Genomic DNA, 21,227 nt, shown 5'->3' with positions numbered 1-21,227 from the left:
ATCCCGCTGACACGAGAGTTGCATCCTCCTCTTCCTCCTTGACTCTGATCCCTTTGCTGCTGCTTCCCGCCTTGGTCAACCGTCTGATCTCTTCCTGTCGAAGAGCTGCCCACATCTCCTCCCAACTGGGAAGAGAAGCCCTGTCCAAGATGCTTTGGACAAAGGTTTTCCAATCTTCAGTGACTACATTCAGGGCAGTCCTGACCATAAATTCAGGATCTGGTGTAGCCCCTACAGAAGTTAGCTGGTTATAGATCCCTTGCAACCTGAGAAGGAAGGGATCGATTTCTTCTCCCTTCTGCATCTGAAACTGTCTCAACTGACTCTCAAGCAACATTTTCCACTGAATGGACGTTCCCTCGTACAATGTGGTCAAGGCCTCCCACATTTCCCTTGCTATGTCCTTAGAAATGTGGGATCACATGATCCTTGTTCCCATCTAAGATCATGCACTTCGCTTTAGCTTGAGCCTCCTTGTACTTCTTGAGAGGATCAACATCAACTAGAACAACAACAGTCTTGAAGGTATAATCCTTGATGCGATTTTTATCCAAAATTGCCAGGATCCTGGCCTTCTAGATGACAAAGTTGGATGCTCCATCCAACCTGTCCTGATCCCTCGGTCCGTTCTTTGCCATCTTTGCTCAAATGAATGTCGATCTGGTTCTCTTTTCCCTCTTTCGCTGCCGCCCCAACAAAACTCGGATCTGGATTTCTTTGGCGCTAGAAATCCTCTAAGGAAATCCTTCTGCCAACCACTGTTGAACCATCCCTCTTTGATCTTTCTTTGTTGTTGCTCAGCACTGGATCTATATTTGTTGGCAAGAAATCTTCTGAGGAACTGATTCCCTCTACTTTGCTTCTGCCCCACTAGGTTGTAAAAATTTCTGTTTTCCCACCCCGGTTTTCAGTTTCTCCTTATTTCTCCCATGTAGTTAAATTCCCATTCCCATAACCATATATTTAACAGACTGAAAAAAAATAAATATTGCTGAAAAAACAAATTCTGGAAATTTTTCAGAATGCTGGAAATTGCAGAATTAAAAATCAGCAATCAAAAACAGCCATTAAAACACATTAAAACACTGATATTTTTGGTCAACTTGACCCTGGAAAAACCCCCTACAACTCTTGGGGAAACCCAGTTTGAGAGCTCTTCTTTATTTCTGAAAATTGCCTTTTTACACTGAGAATTATTCAGCAAAAAATCAGCAAGCAAATTTACAACTTCTCTCCTTTCCCGTGCCTCACAGCAATCTGGAAATTACAGCAAACAGGACAGCAATAAATGTTGTACGGCCTCCGTTTTGTGTGCAGAAAAATCAGCAAACTGCTCCTCGATTTTTGTGCAAAAATCTGCCTTTCACTATGTGCTGAATCAGCTGTACAAATCTGCTCAACTGCTGCCTTGGAATGTGTGCCAAGCTGCTGTCTCCTTCAGCTCCCTGCTCAGAAATCTCTCTTGCTCTCCTTCTCCCAATCTGCTCATGAAAGAATGAATGACCTTTTCCTCCTTTAATATAACTCCAAGTGACTTTTGGGTGATCCAAGTGACTTTTGGGTGATCTCTAAATCCAATGGCTGAAATAGATTTAGATCAATGGCTGAGATTAAATGCTCATTTAAATCTCACTTTCTATTTTTTTAATTCACCCCACTTTAATAAAGACCCACTTAGTCATTTATTTCCAAAGTCACTTTTCCTTTCTAATTTTTCATTTACTTTATAAAAGTTACTTTAAAATTAGACTTAGTAACTTTATCACTTAAAGTCACTTTTAAATTAGAATTAACTTTATAAAATTATAAAGTCACTTTAGGAGAAAAATTAAATTCTTTTGGACACTTTTCCCTAGGCCAAAGATCAAAGCCTAAGGGAACCACCTGTCCTCCGGTACCAAATTTCAACACTCCCTCTTACCGAGGAAGGTGTTCCTCACCACACCCATCTTGTCTCTGAAGTAGACATGCTTGCCCCGTGGTAAGGCTTTGGTAAGAATATCTGCAACCTGCTCATCAGTGGAAATATACTCAAGTTTCACAACTCCCTTTTGAACATAGTCTCTGATGAAATGATATCTGATCCTGATATGCTTTGACCTGTCATGAAATACTGGATTCTCCGTGAGTTTAATGAAACTCTGATTATCACAGTAAATCATTGAAGGTCTCAACGGCTGACCAAATAAGCCAAACAACATCTTGCGAAGCCAGATGGCCTCACAACTAGCTAGACTGGCTGCCATATACTCTGCTTCCGCTGAACTCAGTGCTACTGACTGCTGCTTCCGGCTGAACCATGACACTACTGCTGAACCCAACCCAAAATAACACCCTGAAGTGCTCTTCCTATCAGAAGCACAACCTGCCCAATCAGAATCAGTGTATCCTGCCAATCTCACTCCATCTCCCTGCCTGTAGTCCAGACCATAATCCACTGTCCCCTGCAAGTACCGCAAAATGTGTTTTGCAGCGACCCAGTGAACCTTCCTAGGCTCACACATAAACTGACTCATCGTGTTGACTGCAAAACATATATCTGGTCTAGTGTTGACCAAATACATCAAGGAACCAATCAGCTGCCTGTACAATGTGGGATCTACCAACTCGGAATCCGAAGCATGAAGCTTCTTCCAGTTGGTGATCATCGGTGTCGACATGGGTCTACAATCCTCCATGTGGAATCTGCTAAGGATGTCCACAATATACTTCCCCTACCCCAGGAAGAAATGCCCCTCCTCTTGCCACACCTCCAAACCCAAAAAGTAATGCATCAAACCGATGTCCTTCATCTCAAACTCTGTCGCAAGATCTCTCTTGCAGTGCTCTATGAGTCTCTCTGCACCTGTAATGATCAAGTCATCCACATACAGCACCAGAATGAGAGGTTCCTCACCAATCACAATAAAGTAAAGGTTCGGATCTGCCTCACTCTTTGTGAATCCCATCCCCTGCAAGTATGTATCTATCCTGGAGTACCAAGCTCTGGGAGCTTGCTTCAGGCCATAAAGGGCCTTCTTCAGTCTGCACACATGGGACTCCTTCCCATGCACCTCAAAGCCTGTGGCTGCTCAATGTACACCTCCTCCTGTATGAAGCCATTGAGAAATGCGGTCTTCACATCCATCTGGTGGATCTTCCAACCCATCTCTGCTGCTATCGATATAATGGAGCGGATCGAAGTATATTGAGCCACGGGAGCGAAGGTCTCCTCATAATCAACTCCCTCTACCTGGGAGAACCCTCTAGCCACAAACCTTGCTTTGAATTTCTCAATGCTGCCATCTGCAGCATGCTTTACCTTGTAAAGCCATCTGGAAGTAACCACGGATTTGCCCTCAGGCCTCGGCACCACCTCCCAAACATCATTCTTCATGATAGAAGAATACTCCTCCTGCATGGCCTCTCTCCAGACCTGCTGGCTAGCTGCCTCCTCATAGCTAGAAGGCTCAGAGTCAAGGATGCTGGTAACCATCGCCATATAGCTACAAAACCTCTCAGATGGTCTACTCTCTCTGACCGGCCTCTTCGGCTCAGCAACAGATGTGGCATCTCTCAAGGTGTCCTGAAGCCACTTGGGCTTCCTCTTCCCTGAGCGCACTTCTCCCACTGGAGAATGAAACTCCTCCTCCTCATCATCATCAGTAGCCTGAACTCCTGACTGTCTGTCTGCTGTCCTCCTGCCTGCACCTGAACCTCTAGAAGCTGAGGTACCGTGTGAACTGTCCATCAGTGGACTCCCTAGTGAACTGCTCTGTGAACTGCTCTGCATGCTGCCCGGAGCACCACCCCTCTGGCTCGATGAGCCACCGCTCACTGACGGACCTGACATCCTCATAGATGTACCTCCTGATCCTCCTGATCCCTGCCCACTGGATCCCTGCGACTGACTCAACTGTTGCTGAGGGTCTGGCTGATCCAGATACTCTAACTCCCGTGACCTCCTAAAGGCCCTGTCCTCCTCGAACTTCACATCCCGTCTGACAACAACTCTCTTCTGTGCAGGAATGTAAATCCGAAAGGCCTTTGAGGTCTCACTGTAGCCCACAAAGATACCCTTCTCTGCGGTGGGCTCTAGTTTGGTCCTCTTCTCCTTGGGTATATAGGAGTATGTAATGCATCCAAAGATATGAAGATGACCAATATCAGGCTTCTTCCCAGAGAAAGCCTCCTCCGGAGTCATGTGCCCCAAGGCACGATGCGGACTCCTGTTCTGCAAGTAAACAGCTGTGTTGCAGGCCTCTGCCCACAAGAACAATGGCAACCCCTGATCATGTAACATGGTTTTGGCAGCCCCTATGATGGATCTGTTCTTCCTCTCTGCAACCCCGTTCTGCTGGGGGTTGTAAGGAACAGTGAACTCCCTCCTAATGCCTGCCTCCGCACAATAGTCAACAAACTCTCCAAGGGTGTACTCTCCTCCATTGTCCGACCTCAAGGACTTGATCTTTCGACCTGTCTGAGTCTCCACAAGAGCTCTGAACTCCTGAAACCGCTTGAAGACCTCACTCTTGGTCTTCAAAAAATAAATCCAGGTCCTCCTGGAGTGATCATCAATGAATAAAACATAGTACTCATATCCACTCAAGGAAACATGAGACATCCGACCGCTCACATCGAAATGAATCAAATCAAGTATCCCCGTCGCTCTGCTGTCACTGCTCGGAAAAGGGGATTTGGCAAACTTACCCATCGCACAACCTCTGCAAGTATCAAAGTGATCAGTACTGAAATCTGGCACACCTGTAGTGATCTCCCGCAATGTCCTCAAGGCTCCATGATACATATGTCCCATCCTGCGGTGCCAAATCTCACACAGCTCAGAACTGCTAGCTCTGCTGTCGGTACTACTGCTCAATGCCAAAAGGGGCTGGAATGCAAACTTGTACACCTTTGCATGGCGTACACCTATCACTCTAGCTGAATCAGTTGGAGTGCCCCTGGGATACATCAACACCTGTCCTCCCCTGAACAGTACCTCATATCCTCTGTCCTCCAAAGCTGAGACGGATATGAGGTTCTTCCTCATCCCTGGCACATAAAGAACCTCTGACACCTTCAAGGGAGGTTTGGACTCCCTCTGAAATGTCACTGTCCCCACCCCGACTGCTCTAACAACTCTGTCATCACCGAGTACTACCTCAATATCAGTGCTACTCTCTGAAAGCTCTGAGAAGTACTCCCGGACTCCTGTCATGTGACGTGAAGCCCCACTGTCCACATACCAGATACCTGTAGATGCTCCGCTAATCGAGGGAAAAGCATGCTCCCTCTGAACCTGTGTGGCAGGTGATCCTGCACTAGAGGACTCACACGTAGTGAACGCAAACTCTCGGTCAAAACGACCAACAAAGTCCTCAATCTCTGCTGAAGCTGCCACATCCTGGTTCTTCCCCTTCTTCTTCTTCTTCTCCGGACACACAACTGCATAGTGTCCCATCTTCTGACAATTCCAACACTTCACTTTGGAATAGTCCTTCTGTGAGTTACTCTGTTTACCTTTACCTTTGCCTTTGCCCCCACCACTGCTTGTGGAAGCCTGCTTCTTCCCTTTGCCTTTCTTGCCTCCTGCCACGAGTGCTACGTCCTCATCCTGCTCAACTGGCTTGGCTGCCCCAAGCTGTCCTTTCCTGATCTCTGTCTGAATACAATCATCCCAAAACCTCTCCCATGTGGGAAGGGTCTCACGTGCACAAACCCCATCAGCAAATTTCAACCATGAACGGGGGAGGCCATTCACTGTAATACGCACCAACTCAGTGGATGGAATGGCCTCTCCAATCGCTGCCAACTCATCTCTCACATTGGTAATCTTTGTGAGATATCCAGCTGCACTATCATTACCCATCTTAATGTTCTTCAGCTTCTCCTTCAGGACCATCTTCCGGTTCTCATTGGTACTCTGGTAGAGATTGGACAATGCTGTCCACATCTCATGGGCATTGCTCTTTCCTCTCACATGAGGAATGCAATGGTCTTTGATTCCGTCTAGAATCAGCCTCTTACCCTTATTGTTCTTCTTTTTATACTCAGCCAATTGAGTAACATCAGTGGGCACAACAACAGGGTTCTGTGCGGTATGCACCATGATATCCCAGACTTCTGCCTCTTCAAAGATACTCTGCATTCTCTTCTTCCAAACGCTGTAATTTATATGCCCATCCAGCCTATCCTCCACCCTCAATCCCAATGACATCCTGCTGTCCTAAAACTGAAAAATAGCACTGCTGTAGTAAAGATAAAACTGCTGTTTATGAAAAAATCAGTTTGCTGGAATTTTCTGAGTGAAAAATCAGCAACTGTAATTTTCATTAGGGTTTAGGGTTTTTGGGTTAATCTCTGGCATATACTACTTTAAGTTTCTTTTCTTTCGCAGGTATAGGATCACATTTTCTCCCACAGTGTTTTACGCATCTGCAAATCATAGTCCAACATTTCCAAATGATCAGCGTCCTAGCTACAAGCCATCCACGCTGAGGACTCAACTCATCCGATTTCAAGATAGCCGACAGTGGCGTGAACGTTTTCCAATCGAAGCCCGCAGGCTGCCAGCAGCTCCAGTCATCATTTCTCAGGGCTATAATCTTATCGTTTGGTCACCATCGTTATACGTGACTGCAAATCAAAATCAATCCATCACGCAGGTATCCGCCTCGATCCAAACTCGACCCACAATCAACACATGTTTCAACACTGATTGAACCTGCGTGTGAGGAATCGAAGCTGCCAGAAAAGAGAAACAACAGAGCCATCGATCACTGCGTATCAGCTATTGATTCACGCATATTCATTCATTGATGTCTGCTATCAACACGTCACTGGGCAAGGTGATTCGACTTCCACTTCGGCGACTAAGGTAACGACGTTTTCAGGCATAAGCTGTCCGCCATCCGGAACTGGAAACCACATCGTGTTCACGCAGAGGAGCCACGGTTTTGTCGATATACAATGGACTCCAGGCATCGAAAAATCAATCACCGCAGGCCATCACGCAGGTAAATGGGTTCATCGCCTCAGGTAAGCTTCAAACCAAATCCGCGTTCTTAGCGTCACTCTGATTTCGGTTCCGTAAGTTTATTTTCAAGTCCTCGCTATAGTTTTGGATGCGTTTGATATATTTCCGTCAGCGTAGGCGTAGGTTAGCATAGATTTTATTTAGGTTTTAATTTATTGAATAGGTTTTGTATATTATCTGTTCATAGTTTTTTTATGTTAGTTCCTCTTTAATATATTTAGATTTTAACTTCATATAAGTTCATAAAAAATCGAATGAAAGATGCGTTGCGTTGTTTAGGATTTGTTTAAAATTTAGTTTGGTTTTATTTTAATTTGTTTATTTCTAGTTTAGATGTTAACATAGTTTTAAATTTTGTCATAAAAAATTCAAAGAGCAAAAGATGTGATGTTTTGATTTTGTTAGATTAGGTTTATTTTTTTTTAGATTTGATTAGATTTAAATTTTTTGTTTTATTTTGATTTTATGATAAAAAAATAAAAAAGGGAAATAATAATAAAAAGATTTTATTTAAGTTTTTAGACTTTAGATTTAATATTTGTATAGTTTTATATAGATTTAAATTTTATGTTTGTCTTTTAGTTAGATTTCAATTTAATTTTTTAAAGTTTAGTTTAGAGTTAAGCTTAGTTTTAATTAGATTTTGATTTAATTTTTGTTTTAATTAGATTTTATGTTTAAAGTTTTTTTTATAAATTTTAGATTTAGATTTTTTATGACATAAAAAATAAAAAAAAATTGAAAAGAGATTTAAAAAATTCGAAAAAATATAAAAATTTCGTGGAAAATTATTTTGCCAGATTCAGTGGTTTTCACGATATATCTTTCATGCTGAGATCTGAAATTTTCAAGTCGAGATACGAATATGATATCTGGTTAATGGTTTATGACTCGTGGTGGTTTGAAGCATTCATCTTTTCAAAATTTTCAGTTGCCGGATATCGTTTTGAGCATTGTGATTTAGCTGATGATAGATGATTGCTGTTCATGGTTCATGTTTCTATATCATTTAACAAGTAATCGTTTTTACAACAATCTCTTAAGGCACTGGTCTGCTAAGTTAATCAAATCCATCGAGTGCTTTTCATATCGTGTCTCGTGTCTCCCAGCCCAATTGTTTGACAGTTGGTCTCATTATCTCACAGGGACTACCCCCCTTAGCCGCGGGAGACAGGCTTAAACGGAGGGATCGGGGATCAGAGTGACAGCCCCCGGTCTGAGCGTTGTCGTGTCAATCTGCGCGCCAACACTGCTCATGAAAGAATGAATGACCTTTTTCTCCTTTTCCTCCTTTAATATAACTCCAAGTGACTTTTGGGTGATCTCTAAATCCAATGGCTGAAATAGATTTAGATCAATGGCTGAGATTAAATGCTCATTTAAATCTCACTTTCTATTTTTTAATTCACCCCACTTTAATAAAGATCCACTTAGTCATTTATTTCCAAAGTCACTTTTCCTTTCTAATTTTTCATTTACTTTATAAAAGTTACTTTAAAATTAGACTTAGTAACTTTATCACTTAAAGTCACTTTTAAATTAGAATTAACTTTATAAAATTATAAAGTCACTTTAGGAGAAAAATTAAATTCTTTTGGACACTTTTCCCTAGGCCAAAGATCAAAGCCTAAGGGAACCACCTGTCCTCCGGTACCAAATTTCAACATAGGTACTGTTTTGCACCAACAGAATCAACACCCCACCAGCAACTCCAGATGAAATTTGCGTTGCACCTCTAGCCATGGCAACCAGAAACGAGACTCAACAGGCTCTGCGCTAGTCCAATAACCACTGCGCTGCCCTTTGCAGCAACAACGTCACCCAATCACGCTGATGTAGGCTCTGAGTGAGCCTCCCTTGGTGACTGCGTCACCCCTCGTCTACTCTCTCGACCAGAAATTGCACTGTCTCTTGGGACAACTGTCTTCAACACACATTTTCCTCTGTCCTATCGCTGATGGCTTTAGTCCTCCTTGATTTGCAATTGCTCTAATACCACGTGAAAATTTCTGAATCTAACTAGTCAGAAATGCTACTGCAGTAAACTGATTTGCATTACCTACTTGTGTTTTTCATTTAACAAGTTATTTTTAGAAATATCCAGAAAATATTAAATGCAAATACACTACAACCTACACCAATATATAGATCAAGTACTGAAAAATAAATGAGACAATCATGCAAAGGACACACTTATTTTTGGACTAAACGTCCCCGAAAAAACACAATGCAGGAAAACCGGTGCAACAACTTTGAGGGTTTTCTATTATTAAGTAGAAGTTTTGAATACAAATGGTGGTTTCCCTCCCGACAAACCAGTGACAGAGAAATACAATGGTGGAAAGCCTGAGTGAATTTTACCTCACTTCACCCGGTAGATTCCGGCTGATCCGGCAGCGAATTTGGCTAGCCCTAGCTACAACTGCGCTGCCCCTTCACAGTAACTGTGTGAGCCTGTGTGGAGCTCTCTTAGGCTTTGCATCAACTCTTCTGCCCATTGCGTGACACTTTGTGTGGAAGGCAGCTCTTTCCCTTTGCGTTGACCCTTATGGCTCTGCGTCAAGGCTGCGTGGGCCCAGACTGGCCCAGTGTCAGCTCTTTTGGCTACTGCGCTGCCTCCACAAGTTTCTCTCCGCCTCTCTATCTATATTCGCGAACTATCACTGCCCCTCAGCTGCAAGATCTCCCCAATCGATTTCCCTCTTGAGAACTTCGTACCTCAGAAAATCGATTTCCTCAATCTCTCTGCGTATCCTTTCCAATTGACCCCAAGCCTCCATTTATACTTTTCCTGTTGAGAAATCAACGACCGAGATTATGTCTCTAATCAATGGCTAAGATTAAATTAGACCTGATCCTCATCTCTTTGAAACTTCTCACCGATATTTTCATTAATACCCATTAATATTTTATTTTTTCTAAGTTTAGACTCAGGAACTCTGTTAAAAATATTAATTATTTTAATAAAATACAATCCGGGTGGAATTTCTCCAAATGATTTTAGGGTCTTGGAGATCACATATGTTCTAGCCCTTCCACAAAATTTCAGAGCTAGAGCACATCCGATGCTACCCAAAAATCAACATTAACCTGGGCACATGCAGAACATTAGTGGCTCAGATGCTGGTTCCTGCTTCCATCTGAAATGCTATGGTGCCTCTCCCTACTGGAGTACACTTCGTTCTATTTCCCATAGTAATCTGGAAGTCCATTTGCTCTTCTTGATAGCTCGAGAAATATTCTCGTACTCCAGTCATATGGGCTGAAGCCCCGCTATCAATATACCAAACATCTGTTGATGTTGAACTTGACAAGCATGCAAATTCTTCTTCCAATCTGGAAGATAATTCAGAGACATCTTGATTTTCCATCCTTCTTTGTGCTATTTTTCCTATTGATTTCTGATGCTTTTCTGTCCCAGCAACTGCTGCAGAAAAACTGCGTCTTCACCTGAAGATTGCTCTATGTTGAAGCTTATGCGATGCTCCCTTTGTCATGTGAAAATTCCTAGACTCGAAGGAACCGCTACTACAACAAATCGAAATCTACTTCACCTTCTTGATTTTTTAATATACATTAATCAAGTTATTCTTCTGAATACTGAAGCAAATTACATCTGAGCCTACACTTATTAAATATTTGATCTCATGAAACAAAAAACAGAGCAAAGAACAAGATACATAGGACACACTTATTTTTGGACACAATATTTGATCTCATGAAACAAAAAATAGAGCAAAGAACAAGATATATAGGACACACTTATTTTTGGACACAATAGTCCCTGGAAACACCCAATGTGGGAAAACTGGTGCAACAACTCTAAGGGTTTATTATTATGCAGGAGAAATATCTGAATACAAATATAGGATGCTCATCTAGCAATCCTTTACAGAGAAAATACTGGCGGAAAATTTGAGTGAGTTTTACCTTACTTCACTCGGTAGAATTCCGGTTGTGATCCGGTACAAGACTGGCTAAATCCGACTATTTTTGCGTTGGCTCTACATCAGCCCTGCGTCACCTTCTCTGCCCTCTGTGTCACCTCTCCCTGTTGTTTCGACAGTTCTCGATTGTTCCTAACAACTCCGGCAGTTCCGATAGCTTTTCTGCGTCAGCTCTCTCGGCTACTGCGCTGCCTCTACGTCAGCTCTCTCGGCTGTTTTTGCAGTTCCCGACAATTATCAGCCTTCTATGTGAGGGTAACTTCTGCTTCTGCGCTGGCCCTTCTGGCTCTACGTCAAGCTTGCGTGGGCCCAGATTGGCCCAACGTCAGTCCTTCTAGCTTCTGCGCTGCCTCCACTAGTGTCTCTTCGCCTCTCTATCCAGTACTCCCGAACTATCCCTGCCCCTCTCTTGCAGAATGATCACTCAGTTCGAATTCTCAGCGTCCTAGCCCCAGAAATCGAACTTCAGATCAATTCATTCTCTCCGAGTGTATTTCCAAATTTATTCCAAGCCTTTTATACTTTCCTTGTTGAGTATTCAACGACCGAGATTAAGTCTCTAATAAAAGGTTAAGATTAAAACATGTTTTGATCCGCTTTCTAGATCATTCTCACCCATATTTTGATTAATAACCATTAATATTTTAATTTCCCTAAGTTTAGACTTAGGAACTCCATTAAAAATATTAATTATTTTAATAAAATACAATCCGAGTGGAATTTCACTAAATGGTTTCTAGGTTCTTTAGAACTCATGTGCCTTAGCCTCTCCACCAATTTTCATGGCTAGAGCACTTCCGATGCTACCAAAAATTAACACTCCCTCTTAGCGAGGAAAGTGCTCTAGTAACAATGTCCACCTGCATGCTGCTTTGTTTTTGAAGCACCTCCTTTCTGCACTGCTGTTTCCACCAACACTATGCTGCTGCTTCCACAATACTGCTGCCCTTGACACTGCCACTGCCACCGCTGCATCTATACTACAACTCCCTCTCAAACACTGCATCTGCTATGCTGCTAGCACTGCCACTGCTAGCATCGCATCCGTACTGCAACTTAGTTGCTGAGAGAAGCAACTAAAAAGGTCCAAAATCAGCTGAACTTAATTGTGTTCAGCTCAATACAATGAATGTTGGAATCTGACTGCTGCTGACCCTCTTAATCCTCTGCGCTGCCACTGACTCTTGCACTGTGTCAACTACATTGCTGCCAACCTTGCTTTTCACTGATCAGTCTCTGGTCCCAAGCTACTGCATCTGTCGTCCAAACAATCCACTGCATCATCTGACATTAAGTCCATCTCGCTACCGCTGAAACTATGGCTCCCGTAGCAAGGAATTAATCCAAGAGGTGGACTCCTCAAGGATCCTGCCCACACGTAGTCCTCTCGACTACAACTCAATATCCCCTCATCTCCCGCTTGGAGATGCGTGGGCACTCATGGCAAACTCATCCTCGTTAATCTTTGCTGAAACAACCTTAGGATCATGTTTCTCATCCTTGTCCTTTTTCTTCAAAGGACACTTGGATGCATAGTGGTCCATCTTGCCACAACTGAAACATTCGACCTTCGAAATGTCCTTCTTTGGCTTCAGCTTCTGCTACCCCTTCAATGCTAGAGCTACGTTCTCCTCCTTCTCCTTCATCTTTGTGCCACTCCCACTGCTGCCACTTAGGTTGACCTTCCTTAGGTCCCTCCTTAACTCCTCCTGTTGAAGAGCCACCCACATCTCCTCCCATGAAGATAGTTTTTCTCTGCCCAATATGCTTTGGACGAAAACTTGCCATTCATCTGAGACTCCATTCAGGTCTATCCTCACATCGCGGTTGGCTGAGGAGTGGACCCCACTGCAGCAAGTTGGTCTCTAGTGTTCTAACAATGCTGAAGATAGAGGTTCACCCCTTCTCTTTTCTGCATCAAGGTTTGTTGCAACTTCTGCTCTAAGTACATCTTCTGCTGTTCGGAAGAGCCTTCATACAAAGAAGACAAGGCTTCCCACATCTCTCGCGCTGTATCCTTGCCCTGCAAGTGTGAGACCACATGATCTCGAACTCCATCGAGAATGAGCCTCTTCGCCTTCCCCTGCTCGGCTTTGTACTTCTTCTTTGATCGTTGTCAGCAGGATCAGTTACAACACTTTTGACGTAGGCCTCGAGATCATATTCCTCCAGAACAACTAAGATTTTGGTTTTCCATATGACGTAGTTGGAGGCTTCGTCCAACCTGTCCTGATCTCTGAGCCCATGTGATGCCATCTCACCCAATTGTCGAACTGACTGCTCTAGTCACTGCTTAGCACTACTCATCTGCTCCTCAAGCACTACACTGAGGCTCTACATCACTCCCCCTACCTCTGCAAACTCACGAATTGGAAATCGTACCTCTCTGTCGTCTCACTTAGAGAGAGATTTCCTCGGATCTGCTTCCTGGCAAGGACTGCGCAATTCCTTCAAGGGCATTCGAATTGCTGCCAAGTGCAGCTTTCTGCCTCACTGCTTAGCACTTGATCTGTTCTTTTTGTTTCAAAATCAATGCTCTGATACCATGTGAAAATTCCTAGACTCGAAGGAACCCCTACTACAGCAAATCTGAATCTACCTCACCTACTTGATTTTTTAATATACATTAATCAAGTTATTCTTTTGAATAATGAAGCAAATTACTTTTGCAGCCTACACTTATTAAATATTTGATCTCATGAAACGAAAAACAGAGCAAAGAACAAGATACACAGGACACTTATTTTTGGACACAATAGTTCCCGGAAAAACCCAATGCGAGAAAATCGGTGTAGCAACTCTTAGGATTTATTATTATGCAGGAGAAATATTTGAATATAAATATAGGATGCTCATCTAGCAATCCTTTACAGAGAAAATATTGGCGGAAAATCTAAGTGAGTTTTAACTTTTACCTCACTTCACCTGGCAGAATTCCCGCTGATCCAGCACAAGACTGGCTAACCCCGACTATTTCTGTGTTGGCTCTGCGTCACCTTCTTTGCCCTCTGCGTTAGCTCTCCCAGTTGTTTCGGTAGTTCTGACAGCTTTTCCGGCTACTGCGCTGCCTCTGTGTCAGCTTTCCTCGCTGTTCCGACAGTTCCTGGCAGTTCCAGCTTTCTGCGTGAGGACAACTTCTTCTTCCGTGCTGGCCCTTCGGGCTCTGTGTCAGGCCTGCGTGGGCCCAGATTGGCCCAACATCAGTCCTTCTAGTTGTTGCGCTGCCTCCACTACTGTCTCTCCGCCTCTCTGTCAAGTACTCCTGAACTATCCCTGCCCCTCTGCTGCAGAATGATCACTCAGTTTGAATTCTCAGCTTCCTAGCCCTAGAAATCGAACTCCAGATCAATTCATTCTCTCCATGTGTATTTCCAAATGAACCCAAAGCCTCCATTTTATACTTTTCTTGTTGGGTCTTCGATGGCTGAGATTAAGTCTCTAATCAATGGCTAAGATTAAAAATGACTTGATCCGCTTTCTAGATCATTCTCACCCATATTTTGATTAATACCCATTAATATTTTAATTTCCCTAAGTTTACACTTAGGAACTCTATTAAAAATATTAATTATTTTAATAAAATACAATCTGGGTGGAATTTCACCAAATGGTTTTTGGGTTCTTTAGAACTCATGTGCTTTATCCTATCCACCAATTTTCAGGGCTAGAGCACTTCCCATGCTACTAAAAACTAACATATCACTGGCAACCTTCGATCTGGAAATCTTCCTCTCTGTCAACTCTCTCAAAGAGAGATTTTCCTATGAAAATTTTGCCCTCTTAGACTGGACTGCGCAATTCCTCTGGGGATTCGATTTTCTACCTATGCAGCAATTTCGAATTCCCTTCTTCTCTTCAACGCTGGCTCTTCCGGTCTGCACTCCTACTTAACTCAACTCTGATACCATGTGAAAATTTCTAAATAGAAATCCAACTGTAGTGATTGATATTATTTCTTCTACTTATTATTTTAGAAATAAGTTATTCACAGTGTTTCTACAACAAATATTGAAATAAATTCTATTGCAACCTTCACAATTAAAATACTGCGGAAAGTAAAAGCAAAGAAAAATACTAGCACAAGTATAATCACAATGACAGTTATTTTTGGACAATTGTCCCTAGAAAAACCCAATGTGGGAAAATCGGTGCAGCAAATGAGGGTTTCTTTATTGATCTTCAGCAAAAATCTCATGTACAAGATACAACTAGCAGAATAGAAGAGGAATTTCTGTGAGAAATATTACAGACGATATTCTCATGCTTCTCAGCTAAATTCTGACTCTGGAGAGGACCTATTGCCCCCTCTACGTCTCACTGCGTCAACTTCTGTGTAGGGACTGCGCAGTCCCAGCATCAATCCCAACGTCACAGCCTCAGCGTTGTCCCTCCTCTGCTCTGCGTCTTCTTTTGCTCTCGCACCCCTGAATGATGCTGATGCCCTCTCTCCTTTTCACCTGCAACTCTCCCTATGATTCAATTTCCTCTTGCTGAATTTCGACCAATAAGGAAATTGATCTTACTTGGGTAACTGAGTATCTGCCCAATGTGTTTTCCAAATGCCTATCGAAGTCCCTCTTGTAATGAACGACCCAGATTAGATTCTAATCAATGGCTTAGATCATATTGACTTGATCTTAGTCTTCTTCTAGAAGTTTCACCCACAGTTTGATTACTACCCTTTAATTATTTTAATTTCCTAAGTTTAGACTTAGGCACCCATTAAAAATAATTAATTATTTTAATAAAACTGTCTCTGGGTGGAATTTCCCAAAACGATTTCTGGGTATTGTGGAACACATGTGTCCAAGCCTCCCTACAAATTTTGAGGCTTAGAGAGCATTCGATGCTACCATAAATCAACAAATGGCTGATTTTAGTAAAAAATTGATTGGTCTTGAAGATAAAGTTACCGGGCATTCCAATGAGATCAAGGAGCTCTAGTTAACAACAAAGAGAATAGAAAGTCAACTCGAGCAGAACCATAAAGAATTTAAAAGGGATCATGCAATCCTTTCAAATACGGTGAATCTAAATCATAGTCAAGCAATGGTGATGTTGACCTGTATTTGTGACAAGTTGAAGATTACACCCAATCAAATACCCCCGAATAATGAAGCTACTCAACATCTCAATTCTCCGGATTTGTCAAATTTGTCAAAATTACATGAGAAACCCGAGTCTCCAAAAGCATCGTCCATACCCCTTCAACAAAATAGTAATACGAATTTTCAAAATATGCAGCCCTGGAATCAATTCTCAAATATGTGACATATCAACGGAGAGCAAAACTTGAACTCTCCAAATTTGACGGTAACGAGAAATGCAACGTTGCATGGTTCAATAAAGTAGAGGAATATTTCGAGATTTACGGTATTGACAATGATGATGAAAAGATCAGGCATGCATCCATGCAAATGGAAGGCGAAGCATATAATTGGTATGTGTGGTGGAAAAAGACGACACTTGCTATAAGTTGGAGAAAATTCAAAAATGCGTTCTTTAAAAGGTTCCAAGGTGTCAAGGAAGAATAGTTCTTTTCGGCACTCAACAGATTGCAACAAAAAGGAGATGTGGACGAATACACTCGAGAATGGGAAACTTTAGCTATACGAGTACTTGGATTATCAGAAACTCGTTTGATTCAATCATACACCACGGGGCTTAAACCCCATCTCCAGGCTGAGCTTGAGCTTCATGACATCACTTCTATAGAGGTAGCTAGACAGAGGGCAAAAACTGCCGAAAAGAAGCACGAAAAGATGCAATGGCCAAAGGTTGAAAGAGTATATTCGAGACGAAGATTTTCCCAAGCCGCGAACACGGATAACACAAAATATGTTCCACCACATCTTTGTGAAGGAGAAAAAACTAACTTGAAAAAGCAAAGAATGAAAGAGGGCAAGTGCAAACATTGTGGGGAAAAATGGGACCCTAAACATAGGTGTGCTAAAGGGAAGGAGACCAAGAACTTGTATAAATGTGAAGCAGCTAATGATTCAGATAGTGATGAATCAAACGTAGAAGAAATCAAAGATTCCCTAGAATTCTCTCAAGAACTAGATAACGAGAATATTCCGCGTCATTATTGACCATGACAGGTATATTGCAGCCCTAGAGATTAAAGTTAAAAGGACATATCAAGAAGAACAACGTAATGGTTCTGATCGATACTGTAGCACCCACAATGTTATGTAATTAATTAATTATGTAATTGGGGCATGATCCTTGTCGAAACGGTGCCCAAGGGCTTATTTAAGCCAGGGCCCTTCTTGTAAAAACACCATCATTCAATCAATTAATAGATATATATATTTCTGAGTTTTAATGCTTCATCCAACCTGGAAAATACTGCTGAGAAATGGATCTCTCCATTTGCAAAATAGCTGAGAAATTATATGCTAAATATCCTCCTGGAATGACAGTCTTTCCCAGCTGAAACTCCAAGCAAAACACCGGCCCTTAACGCCTGCGAAATTCCTGTCTATCAACCCCTGCGCAGGCCCTGGAAGAGAGAAATTTGGCCCAGTAAAATGCCACTATCTCAGCTCCGAAATTTGGTACCAATCTCCTCCCAAAAGAAATTCATCTGCAAAAGCCTGGAACCTACAAATGAAGGAAGCTGCTCCAACTATATGCTGTGGTTCTTCTTCTCCGCCCAGGAAGTTTAAATTTCTTAGTGGAATCTCTGCAATAAACCCCAACTGAAGTCCTGGAATAGACTCCCCAAGGCCTCACTAGGGAGACACTCGAAGTTCTCCGAAATGAGGTTGAGTTTTGCTTGAAACTCTTGAGCTAAACAGCTCTGCTCCTCTTGTGCTGAACAACCTCCAAGAGAGAGTTCGATCTCCAGAAAATAGATGGACAAAAAATGCAAAAATGGAGCCCCCATGTGCTATTTATAGATGCTGGTCCCTTTCTCCTTCGTGGTTCCCCTTCTCCACAAGTTCGAACTCCCTTTTTCTCTCTCTTTTTCCTAGTGTGAATTTCTCAAGGAAGGGAGGTGGTTGGGGGGGGGGTCAAATTCCTTTTTGGATTGGCCCCCACAATTCACTTACAAAATAATCTTATTTACTCTAATGTTTATTTCTCCTTTTTCACCGAAAATAAAGTAAGTGGCTCCTTAACCCACTTTTCCTAAGTTTTATTTGCCAAAATATTTTATAACGCCAAAATTGCAAAAATGAGGATTTCACTTAGCAAAATTATTTATTGGGGACATGACACTGTTCATGTGTATACGGAAATAGACAATTGGTCATGATGATGATAGATACAACTTGTGTTTCTGTCGCATGAAGCAACCGCGAGGTGGACAAGTTTCTGGGTGTTTCATTAAAATGAACTGGTTGCCGTGGAATTTTCCATCAGCTTTCTATCATTAATTCTATTGGAGATCGATCAATAAATACATTGTCCTCAGTAAGGATTATGTGATTTACTGAGCTCTACTTGGCACCCAAAGGATAAATAAGTAGGTAGTAGCCAGTTTACTTATTCTCTGCAGAAGGCTTGTACTCAGCTGTTATCTTGGTTTTGATCTGATTGACACCTGCATTCTCGATGTTTGCTTCATAGCAATCGAATTTTGAATTTGACTATTTATCTCGGATAAATTAAAACCGAGGCTCTATTTATAGCTTTGTGTTGGTTGTTCAGTTTAAGTCTGAAACGTGGATCCAGAATTTGTAGTGAAATAAGGGTAGAGTTTAACTTATACCCCTTAAAAATAAATTTAAGTATTGGCACTGATAATAAGGATTGTCTTTCAAGATTCTGGATTTACATTTGGTGATATCTGCACTTTCAGGTTATAACCCAGATTTGGGTACTTCTTCTAGGAGGCCTGGGCTTGGCGGCTATTTTAGATATATGGGTAAGCAAGTGTAAACTTTTTCATATATTGTGCGATTGTTATCAAGAATACATTGACAATCTAATATTTGTATGTCTAATGGCCATAAAAATTGCGTACTAACATATATTTTGGTTGTTGTACAGGCAGGGCATACAGTTCCATCTGTTTTTTATATTGCTGTTGGTGGTTCTTTACTCTCTTATATATATTCAGCTCCGCCTCTAAAGGTGCACATTTTTTGTTCTCATTTCATATCTACAATTAGTTGAAATAAGATCCTCGAGGATTCATTTTCCTTTGCAAATTGAGTTGATCCATTTTTTGTATACCTAAGGAACTTAATCTGGCAACATTTCGTTATACAGCTTAAACAGAATGGTTGGATAGGTAATTTTGCACTTGGTTCAAGCTACATATGTTTGCCCTGGTAAGTAGGATATTGTGAAATGTTTCTGGATATTGCCTTACTAGTTTCTCCATTGTTAATATTTGTGATGATCATTTCCCTTTTAAGCTGTTGGTTTAATTTGTTTAAAGTATATTTTGTGTCTTTGAAAAGATGGATGGGGAAAGTCAGAATACAATCTCTTGCATACAATAAGTTGGTGTTTCTGTACAATATTTATGTTATGAATGACAATTTTTTGGCTGCTAAACAGGATCATGTCAAGTAACTAAGTACCTCTATAGAATGTGTAGTTAAAGTTATGCATTGGTTGCAACTGGCAAGGAAACTCTTGCAAGGAAGTATATCTTTCATCATTGATGTGAAATGTTTTTGTAAAATAAAAGATTCATTGTTTCAATGAGTAGGTGGGCTGGTCAAGCATTGTTTGGGACACTTAAACCTGACATAATGGTGTTAACTGTCTTGTACAGTATAGCAGGGGTATGTCATTCTTTAGGCCCATCAGTTGAATCTCATTTTAATGATAGCAACCTCATTCATGATGTGTGCTGGAACACATTTTTCTGACTTTATTTTGGTGCATTTCAGTTAGGAATTGCTATCATAAATGACTTCAAAAGCATTGAAGGTGATCGAGCCATGGGACTGCAGGTCTCTTGCATGTTCAGAAATCTTGATGTTTGTTAATTAAGATGGTCTGATACTTTTGAGTCATGTTCCATTTCGCTGAACACCTATTCTGCTTCTTCTTCATATCAAAGACTTGCATTTGTCTTACTTTTTTATCCAATGTGGCAGTCACTTCCAGTTGCATTTGGAGTAGACACTGCAAAATGGATATGTGTTGGCGCAATTGACATCACTCAATTATCGGTTGCAGGTATGTAAATTAAACTTTATTAAGCAACTCACCAGTAGTATTGTTCCTACTAAAAATCCTAACTGTGAGCAGTCCTTTTTGTCTAAGCCTCTGGACAAAGATGAATTGTTTAGGTATTGTGAGACATGGCTAATGGCTAATCACCGGGCCTTGATTAGTTGTTGTATGAGACGTATTTCTCTTTGATCTGTGATTGGCAATGATCTGTTGCAGATATGCCAAGAGACTTTGGATGTAGGCTACATGCAGGAACAAATAAATGCATGTCTTATTAAGTTGATTCCTAAAGGGACATGAAAGGACACAAAGAGTAGTTGGTGGCCTATCAGTTTTCTCAATGTCTTACAAAGTGTTAACTTGAAGGCTGAAGCTCTTGCTACTTGTACCACATGACACCAAATTGTTCAACCTAAGCAAATGGGGTAAAGGGTGTTTCATCCTAGATAGTCTTATTATTGCCTGGGAAATTCTTGAATTGGCAACGGAGAGTAGCCAAATGGCTCCCTTATTGTGTTAGATTTTTTAACTTTTAACTTGGATAGCTTTCTGCACAGCATCACAGTGCCCACAGTCAGCAGAGAAGACAGCAGAGAGGGTGCTTTCAATATTTCCTTACAGCAGTAATGAATAGGTTTAATGAGGGTATAGTGGACAGACATATGGGCTGCTGTTTGGTAGAGGCTGCATGGACCACCATCAGTTCATGTCCAGTTTCAGAAATAGCAGTTCTAGTTTTATATAGAGTTAGTCTACTGTCAGAGGTTTGCTTTTGTTACTCTTCAGTTCAGATTTCAGCTCCGTTCATTTTTAGAATGCATGCATGATCAAACTTTAGACAGGGTACATGAGAAAGTAGTCTTCCAGATTTAGAGTGGGTGTTCTTTCCAAAGAAGATGACACAATCTTACATGCTATCTGTTTTCCCCTATTGGCGGTTCCATTCTAGTAACTCATGCGTGTTGGGTGCATTACATTGTTAAAGTAAATATCAGATTATAAGGTGTTAGATATTAGACAAAGGCATTAATAAAGTCACTTTGACTTTAAGTTATTTTATGCTTTCTATGCTTTGTTTCAGTTTAGTGTGTTTCTTGGTTTATCCCGCATTCATAATGTGG

At 41.6% G+C, this 21,227-nt stretch overlaps 1 protein-coding gene across 2 annotated transcripts in view; it reads left to right on the top strand.

Moving 5' to 3' along the window:
* LOC149162411 (chlorophyll synthase, chloroplastic-like) overlaps window positions 1–21,227 on the top strand; it is a 200,757-nt gene that overhangs the window by 91,457 nt on the left and 88,073 nt on the right. For both annotated transcript variants that reach the window (XM_089437258.1, XM_089437259.1), the window contains exons 7-12: window positions 18,773–18,838; window positions 18,964–19,047; window positions 19,186–19,247; window positions 19,634–19,709; window positions 19,818–19,880; window positions 20,028–20,109. In XM_089437258.1, the coding sequence (XP_089293384.1) occupies window positions 18,773–18,838; window positions 18,964–19,047; window positions 19,186–19,247; window positions 19,634–19,709; window positions 19,818–19,880; window positions 20,028–20,109 (433 nt within the window). The remainder of the gene's footprint in view (window positions 1–18,772; window positions 18,839–18,963; window positions 19,048–19,185; window positions 19,248–19,633; window positions 19,710–19,817; window positions 19,881–20,027; window positions 20,110–21,227) is intronic.

This window comes from Pinus tabuliformis, chromosome 5_2, assembly GCF_031772625.1.
Source record: "Pinus tabuliformis cultivar Carrire ecotype Pingquan chromosome 5_2, CPIR1, whole genome shotgun sequence".
In the NCBI taxonomy this organism is placed as follows: Eukaryota; Viridiplantae; Streptophyta; class Pinopsida; order Pinales; family Pinaceae; genus Pinus; species Pinus tabuliformis.
Note: the sequence above shows the minus strand (reverse complement) of the source record. Positions and strands in the feature narration are given on the sequence as shown.